Genomic DNA, 23,033 nt, shown 5'->3' on the forward strand with positions numbered 1-23,033 from the left:
AGAAAGAACAATTTTCCTTGTGCTACTGGTTTTTTTGCTAGGAAGTCTGCCTGTCCCCCGCCCCCGCTCCCCTCCAAAAGTTCAGCCTAATGTAGGGTTACTAGGTCTATGTTGGAAAACCCCTGGAGACGTTGGGGGTGGATCCAGAAGAGGGTGGGGTTTGGGGAGGGGCCTCAGCATGGTACAACACCACAGAGTCCACCCTTCCAAGCAGCCATTTTCTCCAGCTGGAAATCAGCTATAAAAATGGATCTCCAGGCCCCACCTGGAGGCTGGCAAGCATAGTGACTGGCGGCCCTCTCCAGCCCCACAACCTGCTGGTTATGAGGGCCGGATAAATGAGACCTTGTAGGGCCGGGCGATGTGTGTCATAAAACGCCAGGTAGCAGGAATATAAACTTTATAAAGGACACAGACAAACACAATTAAAGATTTTTTTTTAAAAAAAAAACCTTAAAGTAAAACATGGTTAAAACATTAGCACTCATTGGTCTTAAAAGGTGTTTTCGTTATATCTCTCCCATATGCAGTGGTGAACTGGGTCTAAAAATATTGGTCGTCAGGAGATAACTTCTATTATATTGGAACTTCTGTTTTATCTTCAAGCTACTTAAAAGGTCGTTAACATTTTAAACATATTGTCTAATGTGTAAGGGGGGGCCCATTTGCCATTGGGGAAGCTGAACCCCGGGCCAGTCCGCCACTGCCCATATGATCCAGGGAACTGGCCAAAAGGAGCTCTGTCTCTTTCCTTCCTTCCCCAGGGGACCAGGAGGTGGAAGAGTCTCAACCAAGAAAAGGAAGAGAGGCTTGGCTCAGTAGCTCTGCTGTGGGATTGAGACACCCTGGCAAAGCAAGCTTTGCCTCCTCCCCTAGGGAGAAACCTCAGCCAATGGAGAAAATAGAGGTTTTGCTCTGTAGCTCCTGTGCGACTGAATAAGCCTAGCAAAGCAAGCTGTGATGCAGAAGGAAGCAGATGACTGCCGTTTGCTCGGGGGCCTGATTAGGCCCTGGGGCCGCATGCTTGACACCCTTGAAATAGGGTTGCCAAGTCCAATTTAAGAACTATCTGGGGACTTTGGGGGTGGAGCCAGGAGACTTTGGGGGTGGAGCCAAGATCAAGGTTGTGACAAGCATAATTGAACTCCAAAGGGATTTCTGGCCCTCACATTTAAAGGGACGGCACACCTTTTCAATGCCTTCCTTCCATAGGAAATAATGAAGGATAGGGGTACCTTCTTTTGGGGCTCAAAAGAATTGGACCCCCTGGTCCAATCATTTTGAAACTTGGGGAATATTTTGGGGAGAGGCACTAGATGCTGTAATGAAAATTTGGTGCCTCTACCTCAAAAAGGTAGAGCCACCTTCAAGAGGGGTTTAGATAAAAATATGGAGCACAGGTCCATCAGTGGCTATTAGCCACAGTGTATGTGTGTATATAAAATTTTCTGCCACTGTGTGACACAGAGTGTTGGACTTGATGGGCCGTTGGCCTGATCCAACATGGCTTCTCTTATGTTCTTAAAAAACAGCCCCCCCCCCAGAGCCCCAGATACCCGCGGATCAATTCTCTATTATTTTCTATGGGAATAAATCTCTATATGGAATAATAGTGTGTCCAGCAGACATTTCCCTCCCCTCCCCCCTCTTTCTGATGACCCTGAAGCGGGGGGGGGGGGGGGACCCTGCCCCCACCTGGGGATTGGCAACCCTACCTTGAAATCAACTCGTTCCTCGTGAGGGCACGCCGCGAGGGCTTCAGAGCGCCGCTTCGCGCCTGCGCGAGGACCGCTCCCCCCCTCCTTCCAGTCCCCAAGTCCGCGCATGCTCGTTCCCCTCAGAAGGCAGGCAGCCGAGCGAAGCGGTTCCTCTCAGCGCCTCGAGAGCAGCGTCCCCCTCCCTCCTCCCCGGCCCGGTCCCTTCATGGCGGTCTCGGTCGCCTCGCTCGGGCCGCCTCTGACCCGCCGCTCGGGGGCCGGCACGCTCGGCGCGGCCGCCTTCGGCCCCCCTCACTGAGGGCGAGGAAGAAGGAAAGCGTCGAGGAGGAGGAGGAGCGCCCCTGCGAGCGGGCCATGGCGACCCCGTGCCGGCCCCCTCCCCCGGGGCTCCTGCTGCTGCTCCTGGCCCTGCTCGACGGGGGCCGAGGGGGGCCAGCCAGGCTGCCCGCCGGCTGCAAGCAGGACGCGGGAGGAGGAGGAGGCGGCGGCGGCCGCCCCAGGAGCGGCAAGGCGGCGGCCGCCGAAGGAGGAGGAGGCGGGGGAGGCAAGGTGGTCTGCAGCAGCCTGGAGCTCGAGCGCGTCCTCCCGCCCGACGCGCTGCCCGACAGGACGGTCACCCTGTGAGTAGGAGGGCGGGCGGAGAGGAAGGGGGAGCTGCAGGACCACAACCCCCCCACACCCCGCAGCAGGCCCCCCGCGCGGATGGCGGCGCCGGCAACGGGGAGGGGGTGGTATGCAGTGTAAGCTCTAAGCTGAGTTGGCATGAGCTAGCCCCCTGCTCACACCTTTTTGCCTTCGCTCAGGAAGGGTGGCCCCGGAGCACGCTCGTTGATGCAGGAGCTTTAATGCCAGCAGTGTTCCCTCTAAACTGAGTTGGCATGAGCTAGCTCACAGATTGTTGGCCCCCTGCTCACACCTTTTTGCCTTCGCTCAGGAAGGGTGGCCCCGGAGCACGCTCATTGATGCAGGAGCTTTAATGCCAGTAGTTCCCAGCTTTAATGCCACCAGTGTTCCCTCTAAACTGAGTTGGCATGAGCTAGCTCACAGATTTTTGGCCTCCTGCTCACAGCTTTTTGCCTTCGCTCAGGAAGGTGGCCCCGGAGCACGCTCATTGATGCAGGAGCTTTAATGCCAGTAGTTCCCAGCTTTAATGCCACCAGTGTTCCCTCTAAACTGAGTTGGCATGAGCTAGCTCACAGATTTTTGGCCTCCTGCTCACACCTTTTTGCCTTCGCTCAGGAAGGATGGCCCCGGAGCACGCTTGTTGATGCAGGAGCTTTAATGCCAGTAGTTCCCAGCTTTAATGCCACCAGTGTTCCCTCTAAACTGAGTTGGCATGAGCTAGCTCACAGATTTTTGACCTCCTGCTCACACCCTTTTGCCTTCGCTCAGGAAGGGTGGCCCCGGAGCATGCTCGTTGATGCAGAAGCTTTAATGCCACCAGTGTTCCCTCTAAACTGAGTTGGCATGAACTAGCTCACAGGTTTTTGGCCTTCTGCTCACACCTTTTTGCCTTCGCGCAGGAAGGATGGCCCCGGAGCACGCTCGTTGATGCAGGAGCTTTAATGCCACCAGTGTTCCCTCTAAACTGAGTTGGCATGAACTAGCTCACAGATTGTTGGCCCCCTGCTCACACCTTTTTGCCTTCGCTCAGGAAGGGTGGCCCCGGAGCACGCTTGTTGATGCAGGAGCTTTAATGCCAGTAGCTCCCAGCTTTAATGCCACCAGTGTTCCCTCTAAACTGAGTTGGCATGAGCTAGCTCACAGGTTTTTGGCCTTCTGCTCACACCTTTTTGCCTTCGTTCAGGAAGGGTGGCCCCAGAGCACGCTCGTTGATGCAGGAGCTTTAATGCCACCAGTGTTCCCTCTAAACTGAGTTGGCATGAACTAGCTCACAGATTTTTGGCCTGCTCACACCTTTTTGCCTTCGCTCAGGAAGGATGGCCCCGGAGCACGCTCCTTGATGCAGGAGCTTTAATGCCTGTAAGCTCACAAAGTAGAATTTTTTGCTCACAAGACTCTGCAGCTTAGAGGGAACCTTGCGTAGGACCAGTGTTCTCTCTAAGCTGTGGAGTCTTGTGAGCAGAAATTCTACTTTGTGAGCTTACAGGCATTAAAGCTGGGAGCTACTGGCATTGGACATATGAACATACGAAGTTGCCTTATATTGAATCAGACCCTCGGTCCGTCAAAGTCAGGCATTAAAGCTACTGCATAAATTAGTTTGCTCTAGGGGCGTTTTTCCTGAGCTGAGACAAAAAGGTGTGAGCTGGAGACAAAAATTGTGCTAGCTCACACTCACTCAGCTTAGAGTGTGCATGCCACCAGTGTTCCCTCTAAGCTGAGTTAGCATGAACTAGCTCACAGATTGTTGGCCTCCTGCTCACACCTTTTTGCCTTCGCTCAGGAAGGATGGCCCTGGAGCACGCTCGTTGATGCAGGAGCGTTAATGCCAGTAGTTCCCAGCTTTAATGCCACCAGTGTTCTTTCTAAACTGAGTTGGCATGAACTAGCTCACAGATTTTTGGCCTGCTCACACCTTTTTGCCTTCGCTCAGGAAGGATGGCCCCAGAGCACGCTCGTTGATGCAGGAGCTTTAATGCCTGTAAGCTCACAAAGTAGAATTTTTTGCTCACAAGACTCTGCAGCTTAGAGGGAACCTTGCGTAGGACCAGTGTTCCCTGTGGAGTCTTGTGAGCAGAAATTCTACTTTGTGAGCTTACATAAATTAAAGCTGGGAGTTACTGGCATTGAACTCAAAGGGTGATTAACACGTGGAATTCACTGCCACAGGAAGTGGCAGCGGCTACAAGCATAGCCAGCTTCAAAAGGGGATTGGATAAACATACGGAGCAGAGGTGTATCAGTGACTATTAGCCACGATGTATTGTTGGAACTCTCTGTCTGGGGCAGTGATGCTCTGTATTCTTGGTGCTTGGGAGGGACAACAGTGTGAGGACTTCTAGTGTCCTGGCCCCACTGATGGACCTCCTGATTGCACTTGGGGTTTTTTGGCCACTGTGTGGCACAGAGGTTGGATTGGATGGGCCATTGGCCCGATCCATCATGACTTCTCTTATGTTCTTATGACATTAAAGTTGTGAGCTACTGCATAAGTTAGTGTGTTCTGGGGTCATCCTTCCTGAGCTAAAACAGAAATGTGTCAACTGGAGGCTAAAAATCTGTGAGCTAGCTCACTCGAACTCAGCTTAGAGGAAACACCGGTCATATGCAGGTTGAGATTTTGACCCAAGAGAAATAACTGTTTCTTTTGCTTGATGGTTTGTGAAGGCGATGGGGAGGAGTTTAGTAAGGCTGATCTAGAGCTATGTTGAACAAGAATAACTCTTCCCCCGTTCTTACCTTACTATGACCCCCTCCCCTTACTCACCTCAGTCTTACTATGCAGTGAGATCCAGGTGGGCAGCTGTGTTGGTCTGAAGCAATAGAACAAAGTAGCACCTTGTAAGGCCGACAAAGTTATATTCAGAATGTAAGCTTTCGCGTGCTTGCGCAATGATGAAGTCTGCATGCATACAAAAGCTTACATTCTGAATAAAACTTGGTTGGTCTTAAAAGGTGCTACTGGACTCCTCCTTTGTTCTATTACTGTGCAGCAGTTCGAGGAGGCAGATTTATAGTAATAGATTATTTGTAGTTTAAAATACACACACACCATCCTCCTATTATAGGGTGGCCCCCAGCATTTTTGGTTGGGGGACTGACAAGCAAAATTTACTTGGTACAGGGACTCGCATTAATTTTTTTTTTAACCAGAAAGTTTACAAATTTGTTCAAACTACAAATCCTGGGATCCATTTTTACAGACTTCATGACCCACTTTTGGGTTCAGAATCCGCAGGTTGGGAAATATTGCCCTGTGAAACTGGTCGTTTTTAAATTTAAGGGTTGTAGCGTGGTGTCTTGAATCTTTAAGGGCTTTGTAATAGCTGTCATGGACGATTTATCAATAATAATAGTAATAAATGTCCTCCCATTTCTGCCTTCAGTGTTTTTGGGGAAACAAGAAGTTCTTTCTCTTCCTTTCTCCCTCTGCCCTGGAACTCAGGTCAGTGAATACACTAAGCACACTTCTGGAGCAAACCAGAGCTTTATGTGGTAGTATTCAAAGCCTCTTGGATGAAAAACCGGCTTACATTTTTAGTACTGGTTAAAATGTTGGGCTGTGGTCTGGGAAATCTGTGTTCCAATCTCCACTTTGTTGTGGAAGCCTGTGAGGTGGCCAGTTATGCCTAAGCTACCTCGCAGGGTTGTTGTGAGGATTAAAAAAAGGGAGAATGTTGTAGGCCACTTTGGGTTCCCATTTGGAAGAAAAGTGGGATATAAAGAAATAATCTCTCTTCCGCCTTTCACTCCTTTTTCATCATGCTACTTTACCTTACTTTCTCCTTAAATATTCTTTGATCCAAGCATGACCCCATTGCGGGACCTAACCCACACGTTCTCTGTTGAATTAATGACAGTATTGTGTTTCCAACCCTGGCTGGCCCAGGTATCTGGAGAGACTTACAAGCAGTATATAAACTGGTTATTGTTAGTGTTCCGTTGTCTTTGTATCCCTAAGGCTTAGAGTGAAGTTGTGCTCTTGATTTAGCAGCTCAGTCATAGGCATGTTTACACAGGGACAGTGATGTGAAGTAGAAAAATACTCCAGAAAACTTCTTGATGTTATATTTTGCTGCCCAGGTATGTAAATATAACTGTTAGGGCTGATGTACTGTGAATCAGTCATGTTAGATAGGCTAAAAGCAGGATAGGAAGCATTGATAAACTGCAGCACTTGTGCATTTGCTTTGTTCTGGTAATGTTATTGGAATTTTGCAAACATTGGGGGAAGTTTTGGAAAACCCACTGCTGGTCAGGGGTAAAGTCGCAGTCTCTTCACATTTGTATGGGAGTGGCGCAGAGTGGTAAAGCTGCAGTACTGCAGTCTGAGCTCTCTGCTCACAACCTGAGTTCGATTCCGGCAGAAACTGGGTTCAGGTAGCCGGCTGAAGGTTGACTCAGCCTTCCATCCTTCCAACACTGATAAAATGAGTACCCAGCTTGCTGGAGGGAAAGTGTAGATGGCTGAGGAAGGCAATGATAAACCGCCCCGTAAAAAGTCTGCTGTGAAAATGTCATGGTGCAGTGTCACCCCAGAGTTGGAAATGACTCGTGTTTGCACAGGGGACTATCTTTAGCTTTACGTTTCCCATTGAACTCATTTGGGCTTGCTTCTGTTTAAGAATTGAGTTGTGATTCAGTTTCTGTGTGTGATCAATTTCTGAGTAAAACACCCATAGAGATGATTGGGCTGCAAAAGCTGGGAGAAATAGCACTTTGCTAAACATTCATTTCAAAGTATTTTCTGGAACATACAATCTTGAGGAAGAGTTCTGTGTCGCATTATGTGATGTGTGTGTTGTGTTGATCGTTATATCCTTTTATGAGTTGTCTCTCAAACCAGTTTCACAGCTCTCCATGACAGCTGTATGGTTCAACACCATAAGGTAGACATTACCTGTCTAGAATGATGTTTCATGTGTTGTGGAATGGGAGATTATGAATGGGACTATTGACCACTCATACAGTCGATTGCATGTAAGGTATATGTAAAAAAACCAAAAAAGCCCAAAACCAAAGCATGCAATTCTGATATGCTCAGCAATTAGAACTTTAGAATAAAAATGTAATTCTCTCCAAATTCCCAGCCAGTAAGGTGTTTTGATGTGAAAATAAAATTAATATAGCAATAAGCCTCAGAAAATTAACTGTGCCATCTTTTGTACAGTTGCACCCTGCTTTGTGGGTTGCCTTCAGAAGACTTAGAAGGGTTTAACTCTGTTTAGGGTTGTAATGTGAAAAACACAAACTGGGAGGTTCACACAGTGGCGTGTTGATGGGAATTGTTGCCTGTCAGTAGCGAAGTCACGAGCCTTATCCACTTGCTGTCTGCATATGGCACAACAGAGGACATGCTAGTTCATGTAGGAGTTGGAATAATGTAGAAGACACTTCTAGAGGCAAAATACTGTGGTTCGATTGCAACGGGAAATGATAGGTCGCCACTGTAAAAGCTCCTCAAGATATGCTTTGATATGGTGGTTAACAAATGAAAATCTGCCCTTTATTGTGAACCTTATATTGTTTGCTTCGTTTATATACTTCTGTTCTTCTTAGCAGGGACCCAGGATGATGTACAATGTTGTCTGTATCTTCATTTCTATCCTCACAACAATCCTGTGAGATAGCACAGACTGAGAATGTGTGGCTGACCTGAGGTCACCCAGTGAGCTTCCATGGCAGAGCAAGGATTCAAACCGGGAACTCCCAAATTTGGCATTCTAACCACTACACCATGCTGCCTGTCTTTGTCATTTGGGAATTTCTTTCATAGGTATCTGATGGCCTCAGTTCTAAAAGAGTAACTCTCAATAAAAGCATGCTGGGAAAGAGAAGAACTATGCAGTATTTAATTACTGCGTGCTTTACTTTAGTGAAGCACTAGTTTTCCATTTAAATCGGGTACACAAAGAGTTTCTAAGATTCCTAATTCAGGACCCTGGTGTATACTCTCATTTTTACTAGTCCGGGGGTGGCCAAACTTGCTTAATATAAGAGCCATAAAGAATAAATGTCAGATGTTTGAGGGGGGAGGGAGGCAGGCAGGCAAACAGATGGAAGGGAGTGAGGGAGAGGTGAAAAGAAAGCAACTTTAACTTTAAATGCATTCTCCATCATGCTGGCTTGGCGAAGTGATTAAAAGAAACAAATGCCTTCTCCAAGCCAACCAACGGGGAGCGGGGGCTTCTAGAGCCACATGTGGCTCCCGAGCCACAGTTTGGCCTCCCCTGTACTAGTCTGAGGTGCGTGTTGCAACAATTTGGAATGCTCAGATCCTGTTGATAATTTCTCTGTATTGTACCCTGAAAAGCCAGTTGGTAGCCAGAGCTCCGTTTTCATCAAACCCAAGTCCTTACTTAATTGCAACTGAATAGAATCTTTTTTTGAAAAAGTGTAAATGCTTACAGTATCAGAACAGAGTCCCTTTTCCATATAGTGTAAATTTGGTGGTGAAGTGCCTTGTGGCAACCTCTTGGGGCTTTCAAGGCTAGAGGCGTTCAGAGGCGGTTTGCCATCGCCTGCCTCATATCAGGAGCTTGGTATTCTTTAGAGCTGGGGTCCCCAACCCCTGGGCCGTGGACCGGTACCGTACTGGTCCGTGGCCTGTTAGCAACCGGGCAATGGAGTGAGGCAGAGACCTTCACCTACTGCTTATTTAAAGACCCCCATGGGGGTGCAGGGATGGGGTATGGATGTGGGGGAAGCAAACCCCCCAGCATCCCCACTCCACCAGTCCGTGGAAAAATGGTCTTCCACAAAACCGGTCCCCTGGTGCCAAAAAGGTTGGGGGTTACTGCTTTAGAGGCCTCCCATCCAAATACTAGCCAGGGCTGACCTTGCTTAGTTTCCCAAATCTGATGAGATTGCACTTGCCTGTGATATCCAGGTCAGGTGGTGGAAATGTACTTGTTCAAAGACAAGAGTGGTTAATTTTCTCTTATACACTGCAATACGTACCATTTCTGTTGGGTTTTTTGTATCTTTTTTTTTTCGCGCCCATATGTCATGTACAAATGGGGATGCTGGGGGGGGGGTTTGCTTCCCCAAGCTGCCCCCCGCATCCACCCCGTTTCCTTCAAAGCAATTTTTCTCCTCTTGTTTTGCATGATCCTGGAAATTTTGCATGCTTGGAGGGGCATATCTGATTGGGAGTCTGAAGGACTTCCAAAGAACTTCCCAAAGAAAAATTGGGATCCAGTGAATACTTGAAGATATGAGTGATAATTTGTGGTGTACTAGATGTTCTTTTTTGGGAAATGAAGTGCCTTTAAGGGCGTTACTTAGCCTTCTTTCTTGTGAACCTGTCTGTCTGTCAGGTTCAAACCTCTTGCTCTGTGAGCTCCTCCTATCTAAAGCGAGATGTTCCATTTCATGGAAACTGGCCTTAGGCAGTCATTGTTTTGTATTTTGCTAGTGTTGGCTGTTGTTTTTATTGGCTTTTAAATCTGGCTCTTTTTGAAAATAACTATTCCTCTACTTTAATGATGGTTTAACTTGGAAGGATGACAGGAGAAGCTAGAAAGCCAGTGAGGTGTAGTGTCAGACTGATGTACCAGGGTACTGTATCAAACTTGCGCTAGCGAAACCCAGATTCATATCCCCAGTTAGCCTTAAAGCTTAGAGAGTGACTTTGAGCTCACTTACTGTTTGTTTGTTTTTAGTCAAGCCCAGGGGTGTCAAACTCATTTGTTATGAGAGCCAGATCTGACATAAATGAGACCTTGTTGGACCAGGCCATGTTGGGTTGGGCCAAGCCATGTCGGGCTGGGTCATGTGTGTACTTGTTTTAGGTTTGATAGCAGAGATATAAATTGTATAAAAAACGGAGACAAACACATTTATTTTTTTACAAAACCTTCAAACATGCTTAAAAGGTTAACACTCATTGGTCTTAAAGATGCTTTCTTTGTATTTCTCCCATGGGATCCAGGGAACTGGGCCAAGGAAGCTATGGCTCTTTCCTTCCCCAGGGGACTGTGAGGTGGAGGAACCTCAGCCAATAGAAGAAAGAGAGGCTTGGTTCAGTAGCTGTGCTGTGCAATTGAGAGAGCCTGTCAAAGCAAGCTATCTCTCCTCCCCAAGGGAGGAGCCTCAGCCAATGTAGAAAATAGAGGTTTTGCTCTGTAGCTCCTGTTCAAATGAGCAAGTCTTGCAAAGCAAGCTGTTATACAGAAGGAACCAAGATTTAGGGAGAAGGAAGCAGATGACAGCTAGTTACTCAGGAGCCTGATAGGAGCCCTCCGGGGGTCTGATTCGGCCCCTGAACTGCATGTTCAACACCCCTGGTCTAGCCTATTTCACAAAGTGAATGTAAGAATCAAATAGAAAAGCGAAGAACCCTTGGAGCAAGAATGGGATAAAATTGTGGTAGATATTAGAATCTAGGTCAAATGGAACTGAAAAAAAAGTAAATACAGAGTCAATGAATGCAGTTGATAGGTATCAGGTAAAGGAAATGGGGGAAAGTGTCTCAGATAGTGTTTGCAGAAATCATTATCACAGAATGTAGCGATAGCTGTGAAATCCTGTTGGAGATTGTGTCAGTATTGTATTTATGATATTCATGGCTAGTAGCCATGGTAAATATAATGGACCTGTCTATTTTAGAAGCTGTATAACCCTGAATGCTAGATGCTACTGACAAACAGTGGTTGATTCCTTTCAAGAAGCTCCTGGTTGGCTACAGTTGGAAGCAGAATGCTAAGTTAGTATCCAGCAAGGTAGTTCTTGTATGTCTTGATCAGGGGTGACCAAAATTGCTTAACATAAGAGCCAAATAGCGTAAACGTCTGAGAGCCACAAGACATGAACATCAGATGTTTGAGAGCCACAAGGAAGGAAGGAAGGAAGGAAAGCAAATAGATGGAAGAAGGGAGGGAGAGGTAGAAAGAAAGTAATTTTAAATGCATTCTCCAAGCTGCCAGCTGGTGACTTGGAGAAGTGATTCAAAGAGACATGCATTCTCCAAACTGGTCAATGGGGCTGTGGGGACTTCAGGAGCCACAGAATATGCGTGAAAGAGCCACAGTTTGGCCACCCCTGGCCTTGATGACAGAGCATTACACCAGGGCCTGATCATGGGCTGAGGGCCTTTAGGGATATAAGATAATCTGCTCTGTTTCCCAGGCATGTCCCTGACACCACCTATTTATGCTACATTTACACCTGTGTTTGGCAGCAGTCTGTTGGCTATTTCTAATTTAATCTGCTGGGAGATTTACAGCACTTTCACACACACTAAATAATGCAATTTCAATCCACTTCCAGTGCACTTTGCAACTGGATTTTACTATGTGAAATGGCAAAATCCACTTGCTAACAGTTGCTAAAGTGGATTTAAATTGTATTACTCAGCATGTGTGAAAGTGCCCTTAGTTACTGCCGTGCATTAGTGGTTTAGGACTGCACCCTTAATTTCTTGTATCTGCATAATTAAACAATATGATTTTGTCAGTTCTCAGTGTTAGGAAGGAGGTGGGGGAATGGCAATGTTCTGGGTTGCTTGGTTGGTGATACAGGTGAAGAGAGGAAGGGAAGGTTATTGTAAGCTGCTCCAGGACTCCTTCAGGTAGTGAAGGATAGGCTATAAAACAGTTGGGGATGGCTTAAAGATACAGGTAATAATGAAGCAGGCAGCCGTGGAATTCATACAGAGGTTTGACTTTTCTGAATTGCATGCCAATCTGCAAAACATCCAGAATTCTAAGGATCAGACTGTGAATTTATTTTCTGCTTCATCTATTGCAATGGCTAAAGAAACTGCTGAGGGAGCATTTTGAGCTGTTTTGGGGAAAGCAAAAATGCTCCAACGGCCATTGAAATAATGGGGCAAGCCCCGCCCCCCTTTTACCATCTCCTCCATAGTGCTATTTCACTGGAGAACCAGTTTGGTGTAGCGATTAAGAGCAGCAGGACTCTAATCTGCAGAACCGGGTTTGATTTCCCGCTCCTTCACATGCAGCCAGCTGGGTGACCTTGGGTCAGTCACAGATCTCTCAGAACTCTCTTAGCCCCACCCACATCACAGAGTGTTGTGAAGAGAGGAAGGGAAGGTGATTGTAAGCTGCTCCAGGACTCCTTCAGGTAGTGAAGGATAGGCTATAAAACTAAACGTTCTCCTTCTCACATTTTATAGTGAACACATGTACATCCTGCATGTATGTGTGTACATCCATTTGTAAGTAAGACCCAATGTGTGTTCCCTTTACAAATGAAACTACATGGATAAGTGTATTTAAATCAAACATTCACTCATACACGAGTTGAATGTAACATGAAAATTACTCAATGCACATATAAATACTAATCAAGTGCGCATTGCTTGGATTGTGCAGGTATTCACTGTAAATCATGAACAGGGTTCATGCTAGAAAAAACCCTGGAATAAAAACACTTATAGTTCTGGCCTTCCCCTGAGTGCTGAACAGCATCTGCTAAGACTTCTGTCCAAATGCAAAAAGCAGGGCCGGACATGGAAGAAGTAAGCAAAGTGTGTGTGTATGTGTGTGTTTGCAGTCTAGTGCTCAATCCTGTGCTTTCTTTTCCTCTGCGCTTAGGAGTTTAGCCTTGGGTTAAAGATTTAATTACTGTGATTTATAATCGTTCTTAACGTACAAAGTGCTTTTTAATTCTGATCTCATTTACCCTGTTGCAGTGGGAAAGTCAGAGGAATGTTCTGTTCCCCGTAGACACTGATCTTCATATTACCTTGGTCCCATATAAAGCCAGATACTCTGCATCGCACTCTCAGTTTATTTTGCTGAAAATGACTTTTCCCCAAGAATAATTCCAGTCTAGCTTTGTGTTAGCACACCTCATAGTGCTGGAGCAGGTCTTCCAGTCTACCTGATCCAGAATTTCAACCTCTTCAGCTTTTATGACCCAAGGAGCTTACAGAGATTCTTATCTACTTTGAATGATTCCACTGTTTCCAGCATTCAGTAGTGTATACACTCCTATTTTTGTTATCATTTAACTGAAGGGACAGGTAAAGGAAGACCATTAAAATATCTTTAAGTGTAAAAGTCCATTTGCAAAACTGAGAAGTATAAGGCATTGAATTCCCAAAGCTAAATTATGTGCAAGCAATTCTTTTTTAATATTTGTGGTCGTAGACTGGTTTTTCCAGCTCTTGATATTCTGTCCAAAACAGTAATTCTACAGGCAGAGAGATCAGTGAAGCTGGTAAGTTGAATTAGTCATATTCTTGCAGCAATGAGAAGTAATGAAATCAGGGTGGATTTGATTTAAATCAGTAAGACTTGATTTAAATCATGGTTTTCTACATACTGACCTTAATATTTACTACCCAGATAAAAGTTCCATTTGAGTATAGTAACTTTTCAGGTTAGTTTTAGTTATATAGATACTTGTGAAATCACTGCAAGGTAAACTATTTTCAGTTTAATAGGTTAATTATTCATATTTGAACAACTTTTCTGCTGTACTTAATTGGAAGGATAAAAATAATTAACAGTAATTGATTGCATTGTTTTATCTTACTAAAAAGTAACATTATATAGCACATGCATTCTTGTGTTTGCTTACACTTCTGTGAGGATATAGTAATAAGGATCTCAAGATTTCTGGAGAAATCTACTCAAAAAGTTTCACTGTCATTTGTACTGCTTGCCCCTCCCTCCTTACACTTATAGCCACACCTATTCCACCAAAACAATCTTATATTCATTGAACTTCTGGAAACTGAGCACATAAGAGATGGGTTGATTCTGTGTGCATACATTTGCAGAGAACCAATAGTATTGAAGTGGCTTAACTGTGTGTTTATTTTATAGAATTTTATAGAGGAAGAGGCATGTGTTCTCTGCAGGCACAAATTCAGTTTTGAGCATCTGTGATAATATCGTCTAGATCAGGGTGTCAAACTCATTTGTTATGAGGGCCGGATCTGACATAAATGAGATCCTGTTGGGCCGGGCCATGTGTGTACCTATTTAAGATTAGGTAGCAGAGATACAGTTTTTTATAAAGAGCACAGGCACTCATTGGTCTTAAAGATGCTTTCTTTGTATCTCTCCCATGGGATCCAGGGAACTGGGCCAAGGAAGCTCTGGCTCTTTCCTTCCTTCCCCAAGGGACCAGGAGCAGGGGAGCCTCAGCCAATAGAAGGCCCCCGAACTGCATGTTTGACACCCCTGGTCTAGATAGAAAAATTGCCCGATAATCTTGGAAATCTCTTGAAGTCTGTGACATTGTGAACGGATTAATAAGATTCATTTACCAAAAAAAGTAAACATTGCATGAATACACAGCCTCATGCTACATAACTAAAAATGATTCCTTATTTAATTATGAATCACCTTTAGACTATAATAGAAAACTACCTTTAGATAGATTTTTCCTCAAAAAAGCATTTTATTTTTTAAAAATCTATTTTTTTATTTTTTTAAAAAAAAATTATTGATTTTTATCCACCCTGAATGAAACCATCGTTTTTTCATTTTTGTTCGCAAAGATTACCTCGAACATAATTTTTTTTAAAAAGCAGGAATCAAACTGCACCTTTAAGACCAACCCATTTTTATTTAGAACGTAAGCTTTCGTGTGCTCTTAAGCACACTTCATCAGACGAGGAATCCAGCACAGTGAGCAAAGCCGTAAATAGCTGATCAGAGCCATACATAACTGGTAGGCAGTGGCCCAGAATGGTAGGCCACTGCCTACCAGCTTTGTATGGCTTTGCTCACTGTGCTGGATTCCTCGTCTGATGAAGTGTGCTTAAGAGCACACGAAAGCTTACGTTCTAAATAAAAAATTGGTTGGTCTTAAAGGTGCCACTTGACTCCTGCTTTGTTCAACTGCTTCAGACCAACCCGGCTGCCCGCTTGGATCTATAATTTTTCAAAGAAAAATTCAGATCACGCTGGAGACGGAGAATGCAAGTTGCTAAGAATAAAGCTCGCATGTCTGTCTCTTCAGAGAGTGAAACAGAGCCTAGGAACCAGGAGGACAAAATTCTGCCTAGCCCTGATTTTATGATATTGTAATACCTTGAGGTAACAGACTGCCTCTTCACCTGAACTAGCGTGTGACTTTGTAATTGCCAAGCTTGCAAACATTTTTAGTACAGTCAGCACAGCTTCTTTAGAATTTGCTTAGGACCTATAATTGTTACTATTTCAGGACAGCGTCCTGAATATTTTTGTAGGAGAACTGAGGTTAGGTTGTCTGCGACGGGGCCTGTTCTGCCAGTTCAAGGGACTCACACAGCCAACTACAATGTCATTATCATTAGTGAAAAGGGGAGGGGGATGAGAATCGTGGTTATAATAAACTTGTGGACTAATGCAAATATATAATTAAACACAGACTTTGATCCTGCCTAGAATTTCTGTGGGCATCAGGTTAGCGCTTTCTGCCAAATCTCCCGCCTCCCAGCAGCCCCAGACACCCTCCAATATGCTTTTGGGGGGCAGCAAATCAGGAGAAGCTTAGAGGGCTCAAAAGTCTTCCTCAGGAGGAAGGGATCTTCATATATCACCCCCCCCCCTTTTGTGGCTGAAGAAACTATAGGTAGGATCCAAGTTATGGATCTGCAGTGTCTGTGCTAATATGTATTTTCATATAACTTCTGCAGTTGCAGAATACTGCAGCCAAAATGTTGAAGGAGAAGAACATATCTATTAATATTTTAGGGCAGGGGTCCCCAACCACCGGGCCGTAGACCAGTACCAATCTGTGGCCTGCTAGCAACTGGGCCGTGGAGTGAAGCAGAGCAGCCCCAGACTGAAGAGGCAGCCCGGCCTTGCTCCAAGGCTGCCTTCCCTTGCAGGGTCCCAGGCCGGCAGAAGGGGCAGCATTGCTGTGACCTTAGCCTACCCCCCATTTATAGACCTCCCAATGAGAGTCTTTAAATGGGAGGGGGAGGCAGAAACAGCCCCAGTCTCCCCCACCCCGTGGGGGGCAGGGATGTGGCGTGGGGGGCAAAAGCCCCAGTGTGCCCCCCCATCGGTCCGTGGAAAAAATTGTCTTCCACAAAACCAGTTCCTGGTGCCAAAAAGGTTAGGGGGCACTGTTCTAGGGACCGACAGCAGCTGCCTCTGAAGAGGTACCATAACTTGTAGTGTTGTTATGGGGTGGCTAAGACACATTTTACTGAGCGGATATTGAAGGAGCAAAGGTCGTGCGGTGTACTGATTGTTTTCTCTAAAATGCAGCTATGAGAATTTTCTTGTTTCTTATGCTCTGTAGTATGCAGGAATGAGAAATCTTGTCGTTCTTCTGCATAAGTTTAGCCCTGTTTGGCTTGAGCTCACTTGGGAGCCAAGTGTGGTTGGCCGTGGTCAGTACTTGGATCGGAGACCACCAAGGAAGACTGAAGTTGCTATACATAGGAGAAGGTGATGGCAAACCACCTCTGCTTACCTCCTGCCTGGACTGCTCTGTGGGAGGGGTAGCTGTGAATCCGTGGCGACTCGATTCTTCTTTCAGAGGTCGCAAGGCGAATGTTTCCTGCTTGGTGCCTTATTTTTTCCTCAGCTCATGCAATCCGATTTTGTCGGAGTTGAGGCTTGCTTGTGTGCAGTACTAGGTGAAATGCTTTCATTTTGATAGTAAGAAGTAACTTTTGTTAGAAGTTAGTTTAAAGAAATAGCTTGATCTTGGATTTTTGCAGATGGTGCAGTGCTTAACATTGGTGCCGTGCAAATCGGTGAGGGTTTTTATTTGTCAAGTGTGGTAAACGTTTACAGTTTTTCCTGGAACTTTCCCCAGAAAAATATTTACTTGTGCTTCAGAAGGCTTTCCATGTTGCCACTGTTTTCAGTAAAAAAAAGATCTTTCATGGCTGTACAGACAGCTGTGAATCCTCTGAGTATACCCTTTCATATTATAATGGGATATATTCTTTACTGTTAATAATGGCCAGTATCCAAAGAGCTGGAAAAGCTCCCAAAGGGATTAGTACTAATCTTGTGAATTTTTTTCCCCTTTGAACTGCTGATTCCCATATTATTATCACAAACTGCTTTCCAAACTCACCTCAGTTTCAAAAGCAGTTATACGCACAGTTTAGGGGCTTGCTGAAAGAACAAATCGAAAGCTACTGTAGATTCCTTCAGCTCTCTGAATTTTACTGTTTGTATGATTGCGATATTCTAGGTTTTATTTTCAGTCATCTTGCAGAACTATTAGGGAAAAGGAGTAGTAAGAAAGACGTTAGGCATTTTAAGGAGATGGTGGATTATTATCCAGGATTAACCACTTGTCTGCTATAATAGCATCGAAAGCTCTGCATGATATTTTGCGTCACTTAATTCAGCAATGGAAAGTGGTGATACAGCTCTCGCGTTAGCAGCAAATGAAATGATAGTGATTGAGACAGGAACATTGGAAATTTATCTGAGTTTTAATCTTCCTAGTTTATGTTGTTCTATGGTTATAAGCTCTCCTAGGCAGCAGTGTAAATTTTTTCAGAGATTTTGAAGCCATGGAAAAAAGCTTGTGGTACGGGTGGACATTTGGAAGGGGAATTAAAATATATACAATACTTCTGATTCAAACTGAAACCTGTTTTCCTGCTTTAACAACATGAAGTGCATCATTTATAACTTTGTATGTAAAATTGTACAAATTGATGTATTTAAGAACATAAGAGAAGCCATGTTGGATCAGGCCAACGGCCCATCAAGTCCAACACTCTGTGTCACACAGTGGCAAAAAATTTTATATACACACATACACTGTGGCTAATAGCCACTGATGGACCTGTGCTCCATATTTTTATCTAAACCCCTCTTGAAGGTGGCTATACTTGTGGCCGCCACCACCTCCTGTGGCAGTGAATTCCACACGTTAATCACCCTTTGGGTGAAGAAGTACTTCCTTTTATCCGTTTTGACCTGTCTGCTCAGCAATTTCATCGAATGCCCACGAGTTCTTGTATTGTGAGAAAGGGAGAAAAGTACTTCTTTCTCTACTTTCTCCATCCCATGCATTATCTTGTAAACCTCTATCATGTCTCTATTTATGGAGTTTTCTATAAGCAAAAGTATAAATGCAATACTAAAGAAAATATCTCATAGCGCTTTTTCAAGTGTTCCCCCGACATCCCAATTTTTCCAATGAAAATGTTGAGAAGGGGGTCCTAGGTATGCATATGGATGCCCGTCCACGGGACTTTATCGGTCCTAGATATGTTTGTTCTGATCCAGTTGAGTTCAGGGGAACTTACTCCCAAATGGGCAATCACAAAAATTTGACAGATCAGCAATTTAATCATAAAACAACTCGAACAGTAGTTGTTGATTGACATATGTTTATATCCTGCCTCTGTTGGTTGAACAAAGCAGGAGTCAAGTGGTACCTCTAAGACCAACCAATTTTTATTTAGAACATAAGCTTTCGTGTGCTCTTAAGCACACTTCATCAGACGAGGAATCCAGCACAGTCCTTTGCTCTGTTTGTTGTGGCAGTTCAGACGGGGCACAAGCCATAGTATTTAATGCTTCAAATTATTTTTCCAATGCGAATTGAAGCATTTGATTATTATTGTGTATAAGTTACTGTACATTTTAAATATTTGTCAATAGTAACTCTCTAAAAATCAGATTCTAAAATTGGGGGACAAAACTAGGAATTTCACCTGACTGCCCTGTAATTTGGTGGTAGTTTAAGATCAAGCAACACCTGAGTTGAATCCCAGAAAGGATTTCTGTAAGTGGAAGGTGACTGTCATACTTCCTCCCAAAATGTTGCTTCTTGGTGACTGAGGATACGTTTCCCTGCAGACAGCATTGGAGGAAGTGGAAGTCTGCAGGAGGAGGAATTGGTGAAAATCACAGGAAATCCTATGGGACCCAAGCCCCTCTGTGTTCGGGTTTCCTGAGTGTGAACTTTCCCTTTCCGTAATGAACTTGAATAACTGCCAGTTTTGCTCAGTATTTTCAAATATTTTAGTTTAGGCATTCATTCAAATGTGTACAGTGTTGCCTTTTGTAGTGTGCCACTCACTTGCAGTCCCATTTTAGAGCTTTCTATGAGCTCAGTTCCTCAGTTACTTAACTTGCCAAAGTGAATGGGGAAATGTGTACGCTCAGTGGAAATTCATGTATGGGTAGAAGAGTCTTTGGATTGCTGTGTGTACATTCTTAATACTGCTTTTTACATTTATTATGCTTCTAGGTTGGTGTGTGTTCTGTTTGCAGTGCTAAGTGAAGTTTAATAATATTGAGCAATAGATAGCTTAAGTACTTTCAAAACAACTTTCATGTTCTAGCAAAATATTTGGCCTGTGAATAGGCATTTGAATGAACTGTGTTTGAATGGTTGCTGCTTTTCCATTACTTATACAAATATTTTAATTTTTTTGTTTAGCTTAAATCAAATAACTGAAGGTATGCTGCTTTATGTATTTTTCATCATGATACGTAACATGTCATTTGGCTCCCTTTTGCCCACGGCTTAGATTAAACAGTCTTGAATGTTATAATGCTAGACTTGTCATTCAAGCACAAATGGTTTTCTCGCCAGGCTAGCATCCCTGGAGGGTTTTGCTAGTTTGGACTTGAAAACGTTGGTTGTTTTGAAACTGCACCAAGACCTGCACTTGGTTTCCTTTTTTGGTTGCGGCTGCCTTCCCCGCCCCACTAAAATGTCATTCATGTTTAAGGTTTGATATTTTCCATCCTTGGACTCTTTTATGTTCATACATATTACAGCTCATTAATTTCAGGTCTGATCTTTCAGTGTTTATGAACAGGCTTTATCCTCAAGATACAATGAACTGCCATACTGAGTGAGATTATGGGTCCATTCAGCCCATTACATAGATTTTTTTTTTTTTTTTAGGGCTGATGTTAAAACTATAAATCGGGACATCCTGCATTTAAGATATGTGCTCTGCATGTTCTAATATTTCAACTAAGAATCTGAACAGAGCAGTGTACTTATTTAGGGAAACAGTCTTCTGCCTTCTTCCTTACGCTTGAACATATGTGATGATTTAAAGCCTTATACGGCCAGGGGCCAGCATACCTATGGGATCGCCCCTCCCTGTGTGAGCCCCATAAGTCTTTACGATCAGCAACCCAGCCCCAGAGATGTCCATCTGGCCTCTATGAGGGCCAGGGCCTTTTCAGCCATGGCCCCTGCTTGGTAGAATGAGCTCCCTCTAGAGATCCGGGCCCTTTGGGATCTGCTTCAGTTCCACAGGGCCTGTAAAACAGAGCTCTTTCACGAGGCTTTTAGTTGAGGCAGTGGACGTCACTTTTTATCGACCTCCCCCCTTCATTCCACCCCAGTGCTATAAGACCTGCTGAACCTGGACAATAGGCCATGTCTCTGAGGCAGAATTTGCCATTTTAGTATGTAGTATTCTCTGTAATTTTAAATTTTATATATTTTAAATTATTATTATTATTATTTTACTGTTGATTGGTTTTTATGATTTAACCCACCTTGAGCCTGTTCTACGGGAAGGGCGGGCTAAGAATTGAATTAAATAAATAAAGTATCTGCACTCTGATATTTCTCTTCTTGACTGTTGTGCTAGGGATTTTGAAAATTAAATACTAATTTAACCATAGCAAACGACTGCTTGAGTCCTGCCCCTCTGAGCTTTGCTTCTGTTCTGAGTTAGTCAACTAATACGAGATGCTCAGGTGGCTTTCATGAGAGTTTTCAGTATGTTCCAGAGTCCTGTTTCATTATTACCAAATTGGTGTGAGGCGTGGATTGGAAAAGATTTCTAAGGGACCAAGCAGCAATATGCATAAGACAGAAAGAAAAGAAGCTGGAGGTACAGAATTGTAAAAAGTCTTCTTAGACAACCTTTGGGGGGATGGAACAAGTACTGGGAGATCCTTGTTGGATGTTTTTGTTCTTGGGTTCATTTGGAGGCATGCATGCACGCTGCTGAGTTTAAAAGCCCCAGTCCACTCTGCCAAATATGCTGGACCGGGGAACATCTTGCTTGGAAGTTTTGTCACAGATGTGAGATCACATGTCCACACAGATTTCTTGATCCTTTGATGTAGCACTGTAGTGGAGATTTAATTTGAAAATTATTGTGACCGCGACCATTAGTTATTAGTTGCTTATACCCCACTTTTCAGCAAAACAGTAGCTTGCCTGCATTGCAACACAGGCCATCTGCCTCAGCCGTAATTAGCGGAAGCTATATCTCATTTCACTAATGCGGTGGTACGCCGTGTCTTGCGGAGTGCCACATTTGCAATTGCCTTCAGCCAAAAGACCCACATTGGCTTCCATCCAAGGTGTGAGGTCTGCAGCTTGCCCATTCCTTTGGCAACAGCTTTTTCATGGTGGAAACCATCTAAGTACCATTGGGAAAAGGGCCTTACACACTTTCTTGATATACAGGGCAGATGCTATGTTGGGGGAGTCTCAGAAGAGACAGAAATGACTTGTCAAAGAGTCATATGTAGCTCCCAAGCCAGTGAGTAAGTGCCACGGCATTAATGATTGCCACAACCTGGAAACAAGGCAAAAGGCCATGGGGCCAGTGGGAAGTAACTGTACATTCCTTGGAGAAGGGAAAGACTTGACCAAGAGGAATAGGAGTCTGTGTAATTTTAGCCCCTGTCCTTCCACATGCACATTTAAAAAGGGAGATCTTAACTTCTATTATATGGAGTTCTTATTTTTTTAAAAAAATGGTACAAGGAATTGGAAGCCAAAGATGATAGGCTGTATAGAAATGAAGTACCTGGAAGTAATTTAAACTGAGTCTCACCTTTGTGATGTATTAGGATATTTTGGCTAGTGATTTTTTTATTATATGAAGTTTTTAATGGTTTTAATTTACTAGATTGCTATCTTATATGTTACGTGAGTCACCTGGATAACAGGCAGGAAAGATGTAAATAATACAGCATTGTACTCAAACACAAATAAACCAAAGCTTTAGTCACCTACCACTATCTGTCGTGCAAAAGGACAGACTACTGCTCCTAAGGTAATAGTCTGTTAGTTGTAAATCAGTGTGTTTTACTGGATCTGCCTACCACTGACTGCTCTTCTGGTTAGGAAATAACTGAGGATATGTGCAGATGGGAAACAATTTATTTAAATCATGGTTTTCTCTTAGCGCATTAAATCTGTCTGTGCTGGCAGTCATGAAGAGGGGGAAAAACTTTTGGTTCTTTCTTGACTCAAGTTTTGCAGATTGCTAGACAGTAAGTGCCAGTGATTTTCAATAAGTTATGAGCGAGATAAAGTTTCTGAGATTGTTTCTTGGATGCATCAAAGAACTAAAAATATATGAGGGTAAAACTACATATGTAGGGATAAAAAATTAGGTAGATTTTTTTATTGTTTGTGACATGGGCAGTGACTGGTATTGCTCCTTAACTTTGCTCCTTTATACCCTTCATACTCATTTTTTCTCTAGCACCTCTGTAATGAATAAATGATAAGCCAAAGGTCTACTGCAGGGTTTTTTTAAGAGCTCTTCCTTTGGAATCTCATTTTTATTATTCTTTTTGAAATTTGTTACAGGATTCTGAGCAACAACAGGATATCGGAATTGAAGAATGGCTCCTTTGCTGGATTAAGCCTGCTCGAACGATTGTAAGTTACTTAACCTTACATTTTAATTATTGTGAAAAGTCCTTAACTTTTCAAAACCACACAGTCCAGTTTTTTGAAGCGCTGAGATGCTTTGCAGTTGGCATCGGTATCCTGCCATACAGATAAATAACATAACTA

General features: G+C 44.0%; 1 protein-coding gene across 1 annotated transcript in view; it reads left to right on the top strand.

Moving 5' to 3' along the window:
- Window positions 1-2,062: 2,062 nt before the first annotated feature.
- Window positions 2,063-23,033, top strand: part of ADGRA3 (adhesion G protein-coupled receptor A3) — a 78,784-nt gene continuing 57,813 nt past the window's right edge. Inside the window, exons 1-2 of the mRNA XM_060246224.1 lie at window positions 2,063-2,338; window positions 22,824-22,895. Of these exons, the coding sequence (XP_060102207.1) occupies window positions 2,073-2,338; window positions 22,824-22,895 (338 nt within the window). The 5' untranslated portion in view covers window positions 2,063-2,072. The remainder of the gene's footprint in view (window positions 2,339-22,823; window positions 22,896-23,033) is intronic.

Source organism: Heteronotia binoei, chromosome 9 (assembly GCF_032191835.1).
Source record: "Heteronotia binoei isolate CCM8104 ecotype False Entrance Well chromosome 9, APGP_CSIRO_Hbin_v1, whole genome shotgun sequence".
Taxonomy (NCBI): Eukaryota; Metazoa; Chordata; class Lepidosauria; order Squamata; family Gekkonidae; genus Heteronotia; species Heteronotia binoei.